Source organism: Lepidochelys kempii, chromosome 3 (genome assembly GCF_965140285.1).
Source record: "Lepidochelys kempii isolate rLepKem1 chromosome 3, rLepKem1.hap1, whole genome shotgun sequence".
Lineage (NCBI taxonomy): Eukaryota > Metazoa > Chordata > Testudines > Cheloniidae > Lepidochelys > Lepidochelys kempii.
Window position 1 is genome coordinate 3,634,328 of NC_136382.1, and position 20,914 is coordinate 3,655,241.

The 20,914-nt window shown below is 44.5% G+C and overlaps 1 protein-coding gene across 4 annotated transcripts in view; it reads left to right on the forward strand.

The window, feature by feature from the left end:
* The window catches only part of SELENOI (selenoprotein I), a 58,770-nt gene that overhangs the window by 26,655 nt on the left and 11,201 nt on the right, over positions 1-20,914 (forward strand). For 2 of the 4 annotated variants that reach the window (XM_073335508.1, XM_073335509.2), the window contains exons 2-8: positions 7,749-7,817; positions 8,172-8,280; positions 15,278-15,352; positions 15,903-16,165; positions 17,626-17,734; positions 19,189-19,237; positions 20,328-20,508. In XM_073335508.1, coding sequence (XP_073191609.1) covers positions 7,749-7,817; positions 8,172-8,280; positions 15,278-15,352; positions 15,903-16,165; positions 17,626-17,734; positions 19,189-19,237; positions 20,328-20,508 — 855 coding nt within the window. Of the gene's footprint in view, positions 1-2,102; positions 2,174-6,825; positions 6,999-7,748; positions 7,818-8,171; positions 8,281-15,277; positions 15,353-15,902; positions 16,166-17,625; positions 17,735-19,188; positions 19,238-20,327; positions 20,509-20,914 lie in introns of all 4 variants that reach the window. The other 2 variants (XM_073335506.1, XM_073335510.1) reach the window with 2 other exon arrangements.

The following is a 20,914-nucleotide window of genomic DNA, read 5'->3' on the forward strand; positions in this document are numbered from 1 at the left end:
AAATATCTTCTCCTGGTCAATAACTTGTGGGCTGGAGGTTCGAGACTGTCTTGTTTTGATGTCTGTAGCTGCCTTCTCTTTTCCTTGTTCCCCTCTATTTCTAAAAAGAAGGCAAATGGACATGGCTATTGTCTTCATTTGCAAATGCAGTAAAAGAGATCACTTAGAGTGGATGGCTTTTAGAAAGTGACTTTTCTTTGGTTGTAGTTGGAGAGGGGAGCTTTCCTTCGGGAGGGGGTAATTACCAGATGTGCTTGGTGTGTCCTGGGGGCACTTCACCGGGACGAAGCACATGGAATTATGAGCGGAACAATGAAATGACAGCCAAGTCACGCACTCTTCAGCACTAAGTAAGTCAGCCTAGGCATTTATATCCTCTGAATTTTTTCTTGGGATTGTATCAAAACGTCACCTTGGAGGAAGGACTTTACACAGGATAATCTTTGTACCTTTGTGCTGGATAATAGTTCTGTTTATGAGGTAGAGAGCAGATAATGTGCACCGTTATTTAGAATTAGATAGTGTCTGGCTTACTGATTTGTAAAGGAAGCATTTCCAGAGGATTTGAAAATTCCACTGGCCCCAGGAGAGTAGGGATTTTTCTAAAGAGAATACTAGCAACCTCTGCAGAACCTAAGCTTTAATTAAAGTTAAGTACACTTGAGGACCATGTCTCCTCATGTCCAAGCACTATCCTGCACTGATTAAAGAAGTGAGCATTGGGTGCTTTCACTGTGCTTGTTTCATTTCTGGAACTGTGCAGATTTCAACTCCAAAAGAAATGAGTCAGACCTTAGATATCTGGGTTTCAGGCAATTCATGACATCCCTGTCTTCAGGTAGCCTCTGTTAGAAGCTGCTGGGGTGAAGCCAGGTGGAAGCCATGGTGTCTGACCACAGCACACACAATTATTTCTCTTCATAAATCCTGCAGCCTCATAAAACTTCTTTCTCATGTGCCTGGGGTGAGTAGATGGGGTCTTGTTTAGACTGACATGGAAAACAATAGTTCTTGATCATGATGGTGGACGTGGAAGAGTGGCTTTTGTGCCTTTGCTTGTGTGGGACATTATCAGTGCCTGTCAAGTGAGAATTTCTGCTCCATTTATAATTCCTGGTTCTATGCCAACTTTGGTGTTGGCACACTTGGCTTTTTACAGTGTGCTGCACCAATAATAGCCTAAGGAAATTGAAGGGTTTGGTTCTTATACACTGTAGACCCATGGGGAAAGAATTGTAAATGTAGCCCATCTATACTGACTGCCTTCACACAGGTTTCCTTGTTGTATGTCTGGCTGAATACTAATACTGCACAGTACCTTATTTATGTTAACCCAGGCCAAGATTTTCAAGACCTACTAGTGTCTTGAGAGTGCAATTTGAGACACATTTAAGGGGCCTAATTTTCAGGGAGAGGGTGTTGTAAGATGTCTCAATTTGTGCATTAAGAAGTTCTAGTCAACTTTAAAAATAGTAAAGGAGGACTTGTGGCACCTTAGAGACTAACCAATTTATTAGAGCATAAGCTTTCGTGAGCTACAGCTCACTTCTTCAGATGCATACCTGCTGCGATATGCATCTGAAGAAGTGAGCTGTAGCTCACGAAAGCTTATGCTCTAATAAATTGGTTAGTCTCTAAGGTGCCACAAGTCCTCCTTTTCTTTTTGCGAATACAGACTAACACGGCTGTTACTCTGAAACCTTTAAAAATAGTGTCCCTCTGCCTAGGAATTACCCTGCAGTAAACGGCTGATCTTTTACTAAGAGGACAGAAGCTACCCAGTGAATTGCTATTTAATGTATAATTTTTATATCCTCTGCATGGTTGTAATGAATGCACTGTCCAGTTGCCTAGAGCTCAGGGTCCTAACTATTGGGTGCCATATGACATTTTCTCTGTTTCCTCTGTTCTTTCGGACTGCAACACATAAGCTAGATCTGTTCATTGTTCTGAGACAGATTATAGGTGTGGTATTTTTTGTTGAGGGTTTTTTTTTTTTTTTTTTTTTTTTGACAACTGGTACAACTTCTAGCAAGTATACCCATATCCCTCCTCCTCCTCCCCCCCCCCCGTTTTTTGCAATGTCATATTTCTCTTCGTAGATATATGGCAGTCTCTAATACATCAACCAGAAGAACAATCCAGTCTTGTACAAGTCCTGTCACTGAAGGAGGTAACTTTGTTTTAGATTTAAGGCATGTCTGTGGTCTTAACAGATCTAAAACTGCTTTGTTTAGACTACGTTCTTTTTGGGACAGGGCTGTGTCAGTATTTTAACTTACCGCTCCAAGCACATCATCAGCACTCAAATAGTTGTATACTAATAACTAATCTACTAAATGCTCAACATCTTGGCCTCCAATCTCTCACTACTGGGGGAATTTTGCGCTACTGCGCGTGCGTGTATGTAATGAGCCCTGCAGTTTTCTAATTTATTGGGCAGAAAAAAGCTTCTGGCCAAATGTTGCTTGCAGTTCCGCCTTTTGCCCACCAGAGAGCGCTGTGGCGCAAGAACAGCAGTAGCTCCCTGTCACTGAGGGAAGAGGGAGAGCTGCCTTCGCAGCAGGTGTCAGGCCAGGTCAGCAGACAGGGGCTGGGGTGATGGGTATGGGTGGGTGGGTGTGCGTGTGTCAGACAGGGGCTCACAGACACATGGGGGTAGGGGTGCAGAGCTACATAGGGACAGGGCAGTGGCTGGTTGAGGGCACAGACACACATGGGAGCAGGGGCAGATGTGCTTGTTTGAATGGGAGAGGCTAGGGGTCAGCCAGGGTCTGCATGGGGGAAGCTCTAGTGTGGCTAATTTTCACACTTCCAGCTCGAGTGTAGACATATATCCCAAGTGTTTGTACAGTGCCTAGCACACCAGGGTCCTGGTCTGTGAAAGGGGTTCCTGGGTGCTATTGCAATACAAATAGTAATAATTATTCACTTTGCCTGTGGATGAGACACAATGAACTTCCACTCATGTCCCCCCACTTGTCGGCCATAATCAGGAGAGAGCAGGATTCTGTGTAGGAACTTGAAACTAATATTCATAGAAGCAAACCCCACAGGGCTAGAAGGGATTGCAAAGGTTATCTAGTCCGACACCACCACCACCCCCCCCCCCCCCGGCTAACATGCAGGATTTGTTGTGTCTAAACCATCCAAGGCAGATGCTCTCCAGCCTCCTTCTGAAAACCTCCAGCGAAGAAGCTTCCACAGCCTCCCAAGGCGTCTGCTCCGTTGTCCTACTGTTCTTACAGTGAGGAAGCTTTTCCTGACATTTACTCTAAATCTGCCATGCTGAAGTTTGAACCCACTGCCTCTTGTCCTGCCCTCTGTGGCAAAAGAACAATTTTTCTCCATCTTTCTTATGGCAGCCTGTCAAATATCTGAAGACCACTATCATGCCTCTCTCCCCCCCCCCCCCATCTCCTCTTTTCCAAACTAAACATACCCCACTTCCTTCAGCCTTTGCTCATACGGCTTGTGTTCCATCCCTTTGATCATCTTTGTCGCTCACCTCTGGGTCCTTTCCAGTTTCTTCAACCTTTCCATACAGCGGTCACCAAAATTGGACACAGTCCTCCAGCTAAGGCCGAATCCGCATCCAGCAGAGGGGTGATGTATGTGCTGCTCCAGTAGCTTCCCAGCTGTCGCGCTCAGGCTGACTGGCCTGTACTCCCCCAGCTCCTCCTCTTCCCCTTTTTGAAGACGGGCACCGTGTTAGCCCTTCTCCAGTATTCCGGGGCCTCACCTGCACGTAAGGGAATCATCCAGCGATCCATCCCCTGTCGCCCATTCCCATTCTGGCAGACAGAGGCTAGGGACACCATCGCTGCCCATCCCGGCTAATCGCCGTTGTTGGGCCTATCCTCCATGAATTTATCTAGTTCTTTTTTGAACCCTGGTATGGTCTTGGCCTTCACAACCTCCTCTGGCAAGGAGTTCCACAGGTTGACCATTCGTTGTGTGAGGAAATACTTCCTTTTGTTTGTTTTAAACTAGCTGCCTATTCATTTCATTTGGTGACCCCTACCTAGTTCTTGGGTTTATGGGAAGGAGTAAATAATGCTGCTTTATTTACTTTCTCTACACCAGTCGTGATTTATAGATGTCTATCCTATCCCCCCTTAATAGTCTCTTTTCAAAGCTGAAAAGTCCCAGTCTTATCTCTCCATGTGGAAGCTGTTCCATACCCCTAATCATTTTTGTGGCCCTTTTCTGAGCCTTTTCCAATTCCAATAGATCTTTTTTGAGATGAGGTGACCACATCTGCACACAGTATTCAAGATGTGGGTGTACCATGGATTTATATAGAGGCAATATGCAGTGTTCCCTCTAATTTTTCCCATCCACGTACGGAATGAATTTTATGTGCACCAATAGGGAGTCCTATTGTTGCACATAACAAAATTCATGTGGTGCTGGGGGGAGGGGGGGCGGTGAGGGAGCTTAGGGCTAGGGCAGAGGGTTGGGGTGCAGGGGTGTGAAGGCCCCAGCTGGGGGTGTGGGCTCTGGGGTGGGGTCAGGGATGAGGGGCTCAGAGCTGGGGCAGAGGGTTGTGTTACCAGATTTGTCCATTACTTTGGGGTATGCTCCTTCATTAGGGTTACTGTTCTGGGGGAAGGGGGGGGGGTCTGTACTTCTATCCATGTACTGCTTGTGTCACTTGTGTTCTCACATGGAGCTCTAATTCTCCCTTCTGCAAGTTCCCTCCCAATGGAGCTATCCTGCAGGACCGGTTCCCCAGGGCTAGGTTCCTCCAGCCCCAGTGTCAGACCAACACACACATTAACAGAGCACGTCTGAGAGGACCAGGTTAATCAGCGCTCCCAAGCTGATCCCTTATACGTCCCTGGACTCAGCAGACTGGGTTGAACAGCACTTCCAAGCTGCCACCCTCATACGTCCTAGGTTCAGCACATCCCTATCCCTACTTTCATGTTACAATTGTTCTAGTAATAACCCACTCAATGAGCAAACCCCTCAGGATTTTTGGGTACTGCAGGGATCTTTGCTTAGCTGCAGAGCAAATGGGGAAGCCAAAAAACACACATGGGGTGCGGGGGAGAGAGAAGCAACCAGCTTAACCATGAAAGTTATTTATTGCCAAGTAAACCATACAAGGGGAGCCAAACAAAACAGTTAAATTTAAGTTAGATTTAATATTATGATTACAAAAGTCAGGTTTAGAAAACTGTAACTGATCCCACAAGTCAGGGTCAGAAGGCTATACCTAGAGAGAGAGAGAGAAGTTCTCACCACTCCATGAAGCTTGAATCGATCGGGTTCCCAGGTGGTGGTGGTGGTGGTTGAGGGTCCGGAGTGCTGGAGACAGGCAGAGCCCCCAGCACGATCAGTCAGGAGAAGATGAAGTCCCAATGGAACTGATGCGGATTTTGGATCCAGGCATCAGAACACTTACTTGAACATGGGTAGGGGTTTTTGTAGGAAAGAACAATGGTTCAAGGGAGAACACCAGATTAGTTTGTGAGTAAACTGATGGCTCAAGGGAGTATACCAATGTTGTTTTGTTCAGGCTAGACAATAGGAGCTGATCATTCCTGGCTATGGGCGGTGTTCCTTCTAGGGAGCTCACAATGCAATTAGGCAGCTTTAGTATTTTGGATACCAATAAAGGATTTATTACTAGAATTGATCTGATAACTACTGAGCTGGGCAGGCTGGGTTCATTAAGCTTTGGAGCAGAGATTCCCCATCATGCAGTGCTTTTCTGGTCGCAAAGTTCAGTGCGGTTCTTGCCTTGGAATCTCTGTTCTCCATTCTGTATGCTAATGGAGATGCCTCCCTGTCCCATCTTTGATGCAACTGAGAGTGAGTTTGTGTGTGTATGGGGGTGGGGGGGATGTGAGAAAACCTTGATCTATGCAGGAAATAGCCCGACTTGATTATGTAAAGAGTTGTCACTTTGGATGGGCTAGCACCAGCAGGAGAGTGAATTTGTGTGGGGGGGTGGAGGGTGAGAAAACCTGGATTTGTGCTGGAAATGGCCCACCTGTTGATCACTTTAGATAAGCTATTACCAGCAGGACAGTGGGGTGGGAGGAGGTATTGTTTCATGATTTCTGTGTGTATATAAAGTCTGCTGCAGTTTCCACGGTAAACATCTGATGAAGTGAGCTGTAGCTCACGAAAGCTCATGCTCAAATAAATTGGTTAGTCTCTAAGGTGCCACAAGTACTCCTTTTCTTTTTGCGAATACAGACTAACACGGCTGTTCCTCTGAAACCTTTCTTTATCTGGTGATCTTGGGGGCCATTAGGACGGGGTCTCCTTCTTAACAGCCTGATATTACATTGTTCTAATGTAATTTAGATGGAATGTGAGGATGTGACTTTCTGCTACAGATTTTTTTTAAATCTGGCTGCATACTAAGGCCTTAGGCTTTAGGCCTTACAATATGGTTGCAGACAAAGGCTTTATCCTTACAGCACAGCTTATAGGGAACTTAGGCAACATGATATTTTCTGTCTCATTATTTATCCCTTTCTTAATGATTCCAAACATTCTGTTCACTTTTTTTGGCTGCCGCTGCACATTGGATGTTTTCAGAGAACTATTCACAATGACGCCAAGATCTCCTCCTTGAGGGGTAACAGTTAACTTAGATCCCCATCATTTTTATGTATATAGTTGGGATTGCTTTCCAATATGCATTTCTTTGCATTTATCAGCATTGAATTTCATCTGTCATTTTGTTGCCCAGTCACCCAGTTTTGCGAGAGCCTTTTGTAGCTCTTCAGTCTGCTTTGGACTTAACTATCGCCATTCTGAAAACTGACCGTTTATTCCTACCCTTTGTTTCCTATCTTTTAGTCAGTTACGGACCAATGAGAGGGCCTTCCCTCTTATCCTATGACAGCTTACTTTGCTTAAGAGCCTTTGGTGAGGGACGTTGTCAAAGGCTTTCTGAACATCTAAGTACACTATCCACTGGATCACCCTTGTCCACATGCTTGCTGACCCCTTCAAAGAATTCTAGTAGACTGGTGAGGCATGATTTCCCTTTACAAAAGCCATGTTAACTCTTCCTTACAAATCATGTTCATCTATGTGTCTGATAATTCTGTTCTTTACTGTAGTTTGAACCAGTTTGCCTGGTACTGAAGTACTGGGACTGTCATCCATGAGTTTGCAAATATTATTGCCAATGGCTTCGAGATTTCTTCAGCTAATTCCTTCCACACCTTGGAATGAATAGCATCAGGCCCTGCTGACTTGATTTCATTTAAATTAGTTAGAAGAAATCTCTGACGTGTTCTGTACTTATTCTGATCTGCATCCCTTCCCCTTTATTGTCTATGCCGCTAGTCGTCCGGTCACGTTATTTTTCATGTTATATTCATGGGGTTTTTTTGTAAAGGCGTTTTTAGGGGCCAGAGGGGTTGAGGTTTTGAAAATAAATTCAGTAGTCAGACTTTTCCTGAAATATGATAACTTCTGGGCAGGAGTTCCATGAGCATGGAGACTGCAGTGTTCCCAGCAAAGGTGGCAGAGTTTGCTTCAGATTTTCCCATTATCTTTAAAATGTTACTTTCCTATAGAGCAGGGAAACTATGACATCCTTCTTGGGTATGACATACGGTGACTTGTTATCTGACACGCAGCACTGTGAGAACCCCAGAACCAGGGGATGCTTGATCTCTTTGAGATAATTTGATATTGTGTCTAGTCAGTATGTTTATAGGAGACCTGCTGGAGCATTCATTTAACCATATTTCTCTTCCTCTCCTTCACAGTACAGTGCGGTGGACAGCAATCCTCTCTCTCTCTATGTTATGCACCCGTTCTGGAATACTGTCGTGAAGGTGAGAATTCCTGCTGGTCATGTGGTTCTGTGCTGGAAGTAGAAGTGCTAATTTTCTGTCATGGCATAATCTCTTAGACAGGACTGCCTTTTGGTTGAAACAAACTCTGCTTTGTTAATTCCATGACAAATGCCAACCTTCGTCCTTCAAGAAGGACAATAACTGTGAGCGCGATTGCATATTGCATAACCGTCTAAAACTTTATGCTGCAGAATCATAAATGTCAAAAGCCTCTTATCACTGTCTAACACCAGTAAGTCATAACCTCCTCTCTGATGTAGTTAAAAGCAATGTGTAGTGCCTATTGCGTGCGCTAATGTGATTCCTTGTGTGTATTTTTGCCGCTTTCCATAGATTTTCCCTACATGGTTGGCTCCAAATCTGATAACATTTTCTGGCTTCCTGTTGCTTGTCTTCAACTTCTTCCTCATGGCATACTTTGACCCTGATTTTTATGCTTCCGGTAAGACTGCTTTTTTTTAAGTGTACATTTTAGAGCATGTGAGTAATAAAAGATCGGATTCTCATGTCTTCCTATACCATAGTTTTGCAATTTCATGTGCTGACTGATATGGCTTGCTTATCTACTGCTCTGGAGTGTTCTTTGGTTTTGAAATATCTATGTGGCAAGAAGTCAAGGACAGAAATCGCTGGGTGATACTACACTAACGCAACCAAAATGTGACTCATTCCTTCCAGTTTTGTGAGAGGGAATAGCCAATGTTAAAACCAAACCCCAAAATTTGAGTTCTTTGTACCTTTTAAAGTCAAGATGAACTTTGACACACACAGTCAAAAAAATATAAAACAACCCAAACAAACTCCCTTATGTTATTTATAGCCTCGAGGAAGAACAATAATACATTTGGGTGCCAATAACCTGCCTTGCTGATAAAATACCAATTTTAGGTTGCTGGCCTGCTTGTCTTTGTCCAGTTCATTTATTTTTACAGTGCTGTGTGTGCACCAGTGCTATATAACTAATCGTGTTCTTTAAAAAGGTAAAATTTGCCACTGGTACCTGTTTTTTGTTGGATTTAGAGTAATCTAAATTGGATTTAAATACACCCAAACACTACATGCTACATGTGTGTACCTTTATCTCCCTCTTCTGATGGATGACAGTTCAGTCTTTTCACAGTCTGTTACAGTCCTCCTTGTCATCATGCTAAAGGATGGGCAAGCAGACTTTATATCTGGGCTAGTAAATTTATATGGCAGTCTTGAAAGGCTGTTTTGACATTAAGGGCTGATCTGCACTGAAAACTTACATCAGCACAGGTACATCTCTCAGGTGTGTGAAAAATCCACACCTCTGGAGAAACGTAGCTATTCTGACTTAACCCCTGATGTAGAGGGGGCCAGGCTGATGGAAGGAAGAATTCTTCCCTTGACCTAGCTACCGCCTCTTGGGGAGGTGGCTTAACTACAGTGAGAGGAGAACTCTCTCCCATCGTAGTACTGAGCATCTACGCTGGAGTGCTGCAGCGGCACCCCGCTGCGCTCTGACGTGTAGACCAAGCCGACGTTTCTTTTGTCTGCATTTGTTCAAGAGAGAATCTAAAATGATTTGCTTTCTGGAAGTCTTTGTAGTATACCCCATAATCTCTACGGCAGGGCTTGCCTGTGTCTGTCCGGCATCCCATGTTGGAATGGCTCTTCCTAAACATCCGACTAAATACTTGATGAGAGAAAAGGCATAAGAAAGGAATAAGAAGGTTTGTAACCAAAAAAAAAAGGAAGAAGTTTGGCCCTTTATCACTTGCCCTTGCACCTTTGTCTTGTCATAGATCTGGGTGTTGGCTCTAAAGCTGTGCAAATAATGAGGCTTAACAAACTGTGTGTTGTTCTGGGCACTTTTGTAACTTTAATAGTGTTCGAAGGCACAGAAGTGAAGGCTATGAGAATCTCCCCTTTGAAGGATGTGCAATCTCCCTTGAAGTGTTTTTTGTCTTCCTATCCTGTAACAACCTTGCACTTGGCTTAAGTAAATGTAAAATGCTACCATTTTGATTTGGTGGTAGTGTTTTGCATCCGCATTGTACTAGGGTAAATGACTAGACACGTGCTGGGTCAGAGAATTGGACCCTGAATTAATACTGAACATTATTAATCTGAGGTCTAATTTGTGTGCCCAGTTACATGCCATCATATAATCCCTTCTCATGGCTAATCTCGTGTAAAGAACAAAACGAGATGGCTGTTATTGATGACAGCAAATGTAATGTCTCTTCAGATTTTGTTTCACGTGTCAGCTAGCTAGGATCTTGTTGGAAAAAGCAATAGCTGTAATGGGTCAATCACCAAAATCCAGCTGGAGATCTGAGAAGCACGAGTGAAGCTGCAATTATTAGCAGCTGAGAGGGAATTCTGCACATTTTGTTCCTTGGAGCAACTGGCAAATTTCACTAGCAAGAATACTTCTGTGCTGTAGTAATCATACACCGCCCTGGAAAGCTACAAATTTAAAAATGAATAACTCTTTTAAGATGGGGGCGCAATTCCCTGTTTCAACATTTGTCCAATCGCAGGTTCATGTTGGCTGCTTATGCAGGGAAGATACGTTGTGGTGTCCTCCATCTAGGAGAGCTAGTTATGTCAAGCTGTTGACTGCCCGAAAGGGCTTGGGGGCACAAAGTGCTGAACTAGCCTTTCATCTTGAAGACATGTACAAATGTTTGTGGTTTGCAAGTGAAATGAGCTCAGTGATCTCATCCCACTCCACAGAATTCTGTTAACGTTAGTGCTGTACCGTTATTCTGTCCCCAGTAGGGAGTCAGCTGAATTTCAGAAAGGTCTGGTACTCGCCAAAAAACTCCTGTAACACTGGATTGCTAGGAGGAGGCGGTGCCAAACCATGGTACCTTTGGCATGGCCATCATCTTTCCTCTTCCCAATGGATAGTTGTGACCGTAGGCAATAGAAGGTCTGCTTCCTTCTGCTCCCTTCTTCCAGCACTGCCCTCACTGCTCCCCTTTGTCTAATGGACTTTTGTATCAGACCTTCCTGCTTCCATCATTGCAGTTTCCTTTCTCCCTCAGAGACTGAAGTCATGAAACGTGGCAGGCAGCAGGTTTGTCTCATTCCTCGGTCTTATGATCTGTTTTTCATAGTACCCGTGAATCATACAATCCAATGGAGAAGCCCCATCAGATCGTCCCGTCCATTTCCCTACTAGAGCAGGCTTGTCCTCTGCAGGACGTTCTCAAAGTGTTCAGGCCTAAAGTTCCAAAGGATGGGGTTTGCATCATCTCACTTGAGAAACTAGTGCATCACCTGGGCATGATTCTTATGATTGGATCTTGTGCCCTGTGCTGAGAGACAGGCAGAACACCCCACAATCCAACCCTTTGGTCTGTAAGAGCAGTAGAAGTAGGTCAGGGTGTGAACCCACCAGGGGAAAGTTCTCGAGTTCCAAAGCTTCAGTCTCTGATTTATTTTCAGGATTTCATCAACTGCTATGACCAGTGAGGGAGGGAAGCTTCAAGCAATGTGCATGTGGCAGGATATGGTCTGTTGTAGATGACCAGATACACTGTCTCTTCTGCCTGGGCATCAGACATGCTAATGCTCTCAGCATATGTCCTTCCTGAATGGGTTTTTCCTTTAAATTACTCCAGGCCGGCCATAGGCCAGATTTATAGGGAAGGGTCTGTAAGTCAACCCCTGGATCATGTTGTTGAACGTCTCCTAACACCTTTTCACCTTTCTTATGTCTGTTCGGTAATGCAGTTCCTATAACTGATTTGCTGTACTGATTTGCCACTATCCACAAACTGTGACTCTTAATACAAACAAACAAGAACTCTCAGCAAAAGAGCTGCCAGAATTAGGTCTCTAAGACCAGAGTGTATAAGTCCACTTCTAGTTTTTTAGAAACTAATTAGTCATTTTATTAAAGTCATTCTTGACAGAATCAGTATAATTTCCGAAATATCATTGGAGAAAAAATGGAAAGAACACTTATGGCTTTGTATTGCAATTCCCATAAACCAGATATTTGATCTGCAGTGTTTCTTCTCATAATATGCAGCAGTAGCAAGTTTAAATTGGAGAAAAATAATATCTGTTAAGTTCACTATCCGTGTTAATATCCTGCTGAAATGAACGTTTAAATGTTTACTGGATCTGATATTTAGCTCCAGTCAAATGGGATTTCCAGGTATTTGGCCAAATACTAATAATACTTGGCACTTATGTATTGCTTTACATATTCAGAATACTTTTTGGATATTAATCACCAGATTACAGGGACAAAGAGAGACAGTGGTAGCAGGGCCCTAACTTATTCAGGAAGTGGTATATTGCTGCAGACAGGAGAATCAGGTGGACGGGGAGGGTGGTGTGGGTACCCCTACAACCTTATCTCAGATTTCATCTCTCCTGTCCTTGGCCAGAAACCATGCCCTGCAGGTGGAAGGCTGGTTGCTACCTCAGCTGTCTGTCTAGCACACATATAAAGCCAAATGCCAGCCTGAGCTGGTGGTGTTGGTCAGGATTTAGGTGCACTGGCAGAATGTGCGGTGTATGATAAACTTACACTGAGCTTGCTTCTAACTCTTGGTTTTCATCAGTGGCACTGATGGAGGTTGGGCATCGCTTGAGGTCTAAATCACCAGAGGGTAAAATTCTGGCCCTATTGAAGGCAATGGCAAAGCTTCCATTGACTTTTTACCAAGATTTCACCCAGAATTTTTAGGGGAAATGGGCACATCCTACTTGGGCATGGTGTGGAAGAATGTCGTCCCTACTCTAGCTGCGGACTCTGGAGAGCATTGTGCTCCCTATGGAGTAACGTTCCATGTTGCAGGCGTGACTAACTGTTTAACGAGTTCTTAGAGATTAATAACCATAACTGCAACCCCCTGATCGTCTTACTGCTTAGAAAGTATGTCAGTCTGGTGTCCCCAGTTTGGAGTGAGGAGAACGGGTATACTTTAAGTGTAATCTCTGTTCATCCAGCAATTTAAACTATTTACAGGAAGCAGACTTTAAAATGCTCTTGCTATGATACCCCTAGAAAAAGTGTCGGGCATGTTTTAGGGCTGTGACTCATGGGGTAAGGTGAAGATTTTGTAATGGGTATTTTTAGTAGAAGTCATGGACAGGTCGCAGGCAATAAACACAAATTCATGGAAGTCCGTGACCTGTCCCCGGCTTTTACTAAATACCTGGGGAAGGAGTTCTAACAGGGATGTCAGCTGCTGCTCCAGCCCTGCCACTGTTTCTGCAGCAAGGGCCAACCACAGCTGCTCCAGCCCAGCACCTGGGGGGGGGGCTGCTCTGGTGGGGGCTGAAGTCATGGAATTCCATTAAAGTCAGAATCTGACACAATCCTATCGTTACTCAAGGGGTTTTGAAAAGTCCTTACTGGTCCTCTGTCATCCTAGTGAGGAGGGATAGCTCAGTGGTTTGAGCATTGGCCTGCTAAATCCAGGGTTGTGAGTTCAATGCTTGAGGGGGCCATTTAGCGATCTGAGGCAAAAAAAAATTGGGGATTGGTCCTGCTTTGAGCAGGGGGTTGGACTAGATGACCTCCTGAGGTCCCTTCCAACCCTGATATTCTCTGATTCTATGATTTCGGCTGGGGAAAAGATAGTGAAAGTAAGGAACAGCGTACCTGGTGTGGAGGATATATATTGTCTGTCCAATGACTCCATATGTAAGAACAGCCTACCTTCTTTAGTTCCTAGATGTATACATTTACATTGAGGTTAAATATAAATGTATACATCTAGGAACAAAGAATATAGGCCATACTTACAGCATGGGAGACTCTATCCTGGGAAGCAATGACTCTGAAAAAAGATGGGGGGGGGGTGTACTGGATAATCCACTGAATTTGAGCTTCCACTGGGGCCAAAAGACCCTGGGAGGCATAAACGGGAATCTTGAGTTACAGCAGAGAGGTTATTTTAGCTCTGTATCTGGCCCTGGTGTGACTGCTGCTGGAATCCTGTGTCCAGTCCTGGTATCCACCGTCCAAGAAGGATGTTGATTGATTAAAGAGGGTTCAGAGAAGAGCCATGAGAACGATTAAAGGATTGGAAAAGCTGTCTTATAATGATAGACTCAAGGAGCTCAATCTATTGGACAAAGAGAAAGTTAAGGGGCAACTTGATTACAGTCTATATGAGTATCTACATGGGGAACAAATATTTTAATCATGGGCTCTTCAGTCTAGCAGAGAAATGTCTAACACGATCCAATGGCTGGAAGTCGAAGCTCAGTAAATTCAGACTGGAAATAAGGCCTAATTTTTTAACAGTGAGAGTAATTAACCATTAGAACAGTTTACCAAGAGCTGTGGTGAATTCTCACTGGCAATTTTTAAGTCAAGTTTGGATCTTTTTCTAAAAGCTCTACTCTAGGAATTATTTTGGGGCAGTTCTCTGGCCTGTGTTATACAGGAGGTCAGACTAGATGATCACAATGCTTCCTTCTGGCCTTGGAATCTATGAATCTGTGCATCCCCCCTGTTTTCATGCAGTCCTGTCTCAGAATAGAATCATGCTTTGCAGCTGTTTTTGCTCAATTTTGTCATCAGTAAGTAAGCAGTTGGGAACTTCTATCTTTGCCCACCTCTGTTTCCATGACAGGAAAGCATCTTCGCTTTCAGTGACAGGATCGTGATTCCATGGCACGCGGCTCATGAACTCACCCTGTCCTGTCATCGCTCTTAACTTCTGTGACTGCAACCTGCCACAAAATAAATACGTTAAAAATGAAAGCTCCCCCATGTGGAGACAGAATTTCATCTTGCCCACAATGGTTTTCTCACAGCACAAAGATCTGGAACTCTTGCTCTGTGTCCCCCGTAAGGGTGAATGTGGGGGGGTGCAGAAGGCAACAAAGCCATCCTAGCAGTGAAATCCAGGATCATGGTGTACCGTAACTAGGTACTTTAAGTATCAGAGGGGTAGCCATGTTAGTCTAACTTTAAAGTTAGGTACTTTTAACTTTCATCCCAGGAAATGCAGATCTATCTAATTACAATCTAGAATTTATCCTGTGCTCTAAAGTCTTCGACTTAAAATAGCGCATGAGTAAACATTTCAAAAGTGCCTAAGTTCCATTGAAAATGTTGCATGTTTTAGGGTGTGGGGAAAGGAGGCAGATGCTGTATTTGAGCGTGTGAAACTTGAGTGTGTGCCCAGATCTTTGACAAATTCAGCAAAAAGCGTGATCTTCAGGATCTACTGGATGCCTTGCGGAAAGAAGCGTAAGATAATGCTGGTAGGAACTGAGCAGGTGAAGGCTGATGTGATGCATCTCCTTTTGGTAGTAGAAGCACATTGAAAGAATTTAAAGGAGCCTCCTCATGACAGTGTGATGACCCACAGATTTGGATGGAATCTTGTTGCAATTAATTGCTAAAACGATTCTTGTTGAAAGCATCTCTTGTACCAAAGCATAACCTGCTGATGTGTCTGTACTCATCTTCTTTCCAATCTTGACAGCACCTGATCGTGAGCATGTTCCGAATCGAGTGTGGATCATGGTGGGTCTCCTCAACTTCGTGGCATATACACTTGGTAAGACTTAAGATTCTCATGATGTGTCTTGGATTTCTAATGTGCCTATCATCATAATGACTTTAATTAGTCAAGTGAACTGTTGTCATAGTTCTGTGTTTCCCAACCCCTTCCCTTCAGCCCCCCCTCCCCTCCCCCCCCCAAAAAAAGGGACCAAAACTCTGATTCTGGGTAACTCCTCAGTTCCCTGCCACCCCTTGCTCTGGGGTGTTGTGAATGATGTATCGCTGGCTGAGATGCCTCTGGAAACTGCCACTCGTTCCAGGGAGGAACGTAAAAGTAGATGTCTCTTCCTATCAGAACTGACTTTATGGGGTTACTTGTGAAATATTGAATGCAGATTGTTGTTAAATATTTAACATAGACTCTTCCGAAGGTGTTTTGTGTTTTTTATTTATTTATTCAGTCTGTGCACCCCCAGGGACAGTGCTGGATCCTGAAGCTGGTTGCTGACTTCTCAGCAGTGCACAAATTATCTGGCTGCTGCAGAGGAGTCCCTCGCTTTGCATGGGGATGTTTAACTTTGCCTCTCTGTGCACTTCCCTTCCAGATGGTGTTGATGGGAAGCAAGCGCGCCGAACGAACTCCAGCACTCCCTTGGGGGAGCTCTTTGACCATGGCCTGGACAGCTGGGCCTGCATGTTCTTCGTAGTGACCGTTTACTCCACCTTTGGGCGGGGATCCAATGGTGTCAGCGTCTTCATTCTCTATCTGCTCTTATGGGTGGTTTTGTTTTCCTTCATCCTCTCCCATTGGGAGAAATATAACACAGGGATTCTCTTCCTGCCCTGGGGATATGACATCAGCCAGGTGGTAAGTAGCCCTTCTGCCTCTTGATTTCAAAATACTAGTTTAGAAAACAGTGGGCAAGCTTTGGTGAATTGCCAGAACTATTTGCGTAGTGTGTGTAGGGGCCTGTGCTGCCCTGGCATCTTTCCCTTGGTGACCTCTGTCCAGGTAGTCATAAAGTGCCCGTCGCCAGACCTAACCCTAACCATATTCTGACCTCTTCAGGGGGGAGAACTTTCTGGCAGAGGACAGAGAGCTTGGTTGCAGGGTGCAATAGTGGGAACTGTATCATCAGTGCTGGTTTATGAAGCTCTGATTCAGCAAAGCAGACTGTTCACATGATTAAAGTAAGGTTTAATGAATCAAGGAACAAGGGAGGAAGTTATAATGAAACTTTTACTGCATAATTAGATTGGGACAGATCTAATTTCTCTTTAGCAGAGAGGTGATGTGTGTGACAAGTATCTTTATGTTGCCATAGGTTTTTGCATTAGCAGGAAATGAAATGTCTTTAAAAATTGGATACTAATAATTGTTGGTTGTCCAAAACTGACGGGGCCTGGGATTCTGTTGGGGCACTAGTGTAACAGTACCGACTTAGCGGTTTATACTTGTGTGCGATTGAATCAGGTCCAGTGGTTGTAGAAGCACTGATTGCCACGAGTTCAGGTATCTACTGAATCGTTGTACAACACTAGAAATTCCCTTGAAAGCTGCCCCTTCTGTCAGGAAAATCATGGTTTCTCTAGTCCTTTGCAATCAGTCATCCTCTGGCCTGTGTCTCCAGTTTCTCCTAACCTGGCACTAATCCATGGTGCATTTTCCTGATCATGCATCAAACAATTCTAAGATACCATTGTTTGGTTTGCTACAGGAGGCGGTTAGACATGGGTCTGGCGGCTGGTGCTGGGGTGCTGTTGAAGTACAACCATCCTCTGTTTGTGCTGGTCAATCCAGTAGTGGGGTGGGGCTATCCCCAGGTGCATGTGCAAACCCCATTGGCTGCAGATAGCTCGGGCAGGGGGGCAGGGCAGGGCATCACAGGCCCCTCTCCTTGCTATCCACTTTCCGGACTGGCCTTAAAACTCACAGTGACCAAGCAGCCTTTGCCTCACCCCAGGTCTCATTGACCTCCCTTTCCAGACTAGCAAAGAGGCTTCCTTGGTCATGTTGCCGGAAGCAGAGGTAGGGCTGGTTCCTGACATGCAGTCAGCGTAGGCACCTGGGAATGGGGGCATATGTTTGGGGCCCCAAGTAGTTCCGAAAGCTGCACTCGGGTACTGGGGTTGCATCTGACCTGGAGATACAGGCTTCCTCTTGTTTTAAAGCTAAAGCTGGGTAGTGAAAATCTGATTGGAAAGCAACGCTAGCAGCTCCTGGAGCTGCCTGGTGAGGAATGGTCACCCCACCAAAAGCACATTTGGTCTGACCCGTCTTTCCAGCTGCTAATACTTGTCTGCGCTCTCTCTGCATTTCCTTTTCAGACCATTTCAGTTGTCTACATAGTGACAGCGATTGTGGGAGTTGAGGCCTGGTATGCACCTTTCCTGTTTAATTTCTTATATAGAGACCTATTCACTGCAATGATTATTGGTAAGAAGCTCCATGTTGAAGCCTATTTTTAACCACCTCCTCTTTACCAATAGCCAGTGTTTCACTTTAAAAACCCGTCCACATCTGTTTATATTTTTAGCAAAGAGAAACTTAGTAAAATATCTCTGTAGAAAACTTGCCTCAACGAGTCTTGATCTAGATTGAAAGCAACAAAATGCACAGGGTCTGATGCTAAGCCAGTTCTCACCAAAACCTCAATGGGACAAGTCGCCATGGGCTGCCTCTAACTTATATACAATAGAGAAGATTGCAGCCAACTTCCTCCTTTAATACAAACAAAGCTCCAGGAGGGAGGTGGTCCCAGTATGCAATGCTCCATGCTGCTTAGCTTAGTATGGAAGTAATACATGCTAGGACTTGTTTCCAATCTGCACCCTCTTACTAAACATCAAGGGTGGCTGTGAACGGCTCTGCGGCTGCAGTCTGTCCACCCCCTGAGCTAGATAATAGGTCTGTATTTAGAAGCCTCAGCCACTCTGGCATCTATCTAGCTGTTGCAGTAGATTGGTCTGTAGTTCCGCAAGAATGAGTTGAGCCTCGAGTGTGAGAAGATATAAATCTACAGCATTATTCTTCTCCACAGAGTTGTGTGTCAAACTTCCCCTTCACGTCAGCCTGAGAGCTGAAAAGCGTTCAGGTTGGCTGGCCCGGAAGGAATTGGGTGGCTTTACTGCTGTCTTGTTTTGAATGTATTTATGTTTCACCCTTTGGAAAGAAAAGTAATTTGGTACCACTAGCCTTCAAAAGATGCCTTCTGAGGCAGCTTTCCTGCTGGGAGGTCATGGGCGAACTTCAGCTTTATTCTATTTAATCTCTTAGCTGCTGACCACCCTGGCAGCTTTCAAAGTGCGTTGGGGTTTCATGGAACTTTGGCCCTTCAGGGAGGTCCATGAAAGTTAGTCAAATGACTAAAGCTTTTGTTAATGGCAGTTCTCCATGTCCTAAATGGTGCTCATTAAATATAGGTAGTTTTTGTTTACATCTATCCTTATAATAACCTTACTGTGTCTGAAATATGTCCTCGCATGAAAAAGTGAAACCATTGATGATGCTTTCTCTGCTGCCCACTAGGTGTCTTGTTGGGAATTATGGTCAAAACGCAGATAAATATGTTTTCACTAAAATAAATAGTTATTTCCATAAATGCATTTATTGGCACTTCACTAACCAAGGCAGTGCTTTTCCTGAAGAGCTGAGTCAAATATACAAATCATGTTAGTGGCCATTAAAAAAATCTGAGCAGCAGTGGGGTGACAGTGGGTTTAAGTAAGCCTTTTAGCTACTGTAATGTTGCAAATGACTGTTAAAAAAAAAATAATAAAAAAATGCATGATGGTTAGGAGACTGTCACCACCAATGCTTATAAAGGAGTTTGGGGATTGCGTTGGACTCTGAATTACTACGCTGCCTGAACTTAGATCTTTCTCTTTCAGGGTGTGCGCTCACAGTGACTCTGCCTATGAGTTTGATTAACTTTTACAAGTAAGTTTTCCAAAAATCATGTGAACTAACTAATTCTGTAGGGTTTGAGGCACCGCATGGGATGATCCTCTTCTGCTAGGCGTTAGCCATGCAGAATACTACAGAAGGAAGTAGATGGAGAGCACGTTGTATTGGTGGCCCAGCACTGCCCAGGCTGTAATAGGAGAGCCAGGACTGGGTGTAGCTTTCTGTAAACTAGACTCCTTATAAACTTTCCTTACCTTCACTGGCAGCTTCCCTGGAGCCCCAAAGGCACTCCTGATTAAGATGGAGAAGCTGTTAAGTTGCTGCCCTTATGAATACACTAATACAACTTGCTGTGAGCACAGGTCCCTGCATGCAGGCCAAGCAGCTCAGATCAAGTGGAAGCAGTTCATTTTGGGATCTCTGGTCTCTGCTGCTGTATTAGCGGCATGTCTAGCTCTATAGTCAGAGAAGAACAGGGCAACCTGGGAAGTCGCCCCTTGGGGGATTGAGTTAGGGGGTGGATTCCAAAATGCAATCCTCCCCGCTCCCCACACTTTACTTATTTTAATAACAAAATCCTGCATTTCCCATACAGATTTCCTGATTTGCAGACGTTAACAGGTGACCCTGATAATGGCTGCTTTGAATATTGAACTAGCCATGAATCGCCTGGCATAAATCTGGATGATCTGATTCTTTGATCAACCTACTCTGACGATATAGCCTCTTACCGGCTCTGCAAGAAGGAAGTTGTGCAGGAAACCTTGTCTTTCTCATCTGAATTGTTTCCTGAACCCAGGCCCAGTGTCGTAGTCTGAACTCCATTTGGGAGCCCCTGTTCTCCCCTTTGTTACCAGCTCCCTAAAAGCTGCATCTGAGATTGGCCAGTTATTACTTCCATTTTGAAATCCATCGCCCATTTTCTCATACAACAGCTAAATTCCTACTGCTGGGCTCTGCTCAGCCTGTTGCATGCCTTACTCCACTTCAGGAAAGGTGCCCAAGGCTAGTTGGGCACTTACCTGGATTGGAGAGCTCCCTGAGGAAGGCTTGTGCCTGCCTCTGTTAGAAGCTGTGGCTTCCAAGAGTTTGACGTAAGATTTGTGTTCCTTTTGCCTTTCAGGGCCTATAAAAGTAACACTCTGAAGCACAGGTCAATGTATGAAATCATGCTGCCGTTCTTCTCGCCAGCATTGCTGTTCATTCTGTGCATGATCTGGATCTTCATGTCACCATCAGACATCCTGGAGGTCCATCCCAGGCTCTTCTACTTCATGGTTGGAACAGCCTTCGCCAACATTTCAGTAAGAGTGCTGTTTCTCCGCTAAAATGCATGTGAACGGGGGTCGCTGATTTGAATTAACACAATGGTGAGGCCTAGCAGTTTGTCAGGCAACATTGTATGAACTATCCAGTCTGCTCATGAGGTGGAAAGGCAAGTCACAAACCCAGAATGAAAATGCCAGGAATTGTGGATTGGATCCATTATAAGGGCAGGCACTGAAGTGGGCAGGAGAGAAAGGCGGACTCCTTTAGAGGTGAAAAACGTTCCCTATAAACCAGATCTGACTTTTCCCAAACCAGAGAAATCCCAGCATGTGCTTTTTTTACCCTTCCCTGATACTAGATAACAATACACTTAACTGAGTTCCTGCTCTCTCAGCTTTAACATGGCCACTCGCAAGGTTCTTGGTGAAATTGGTTCAGCTG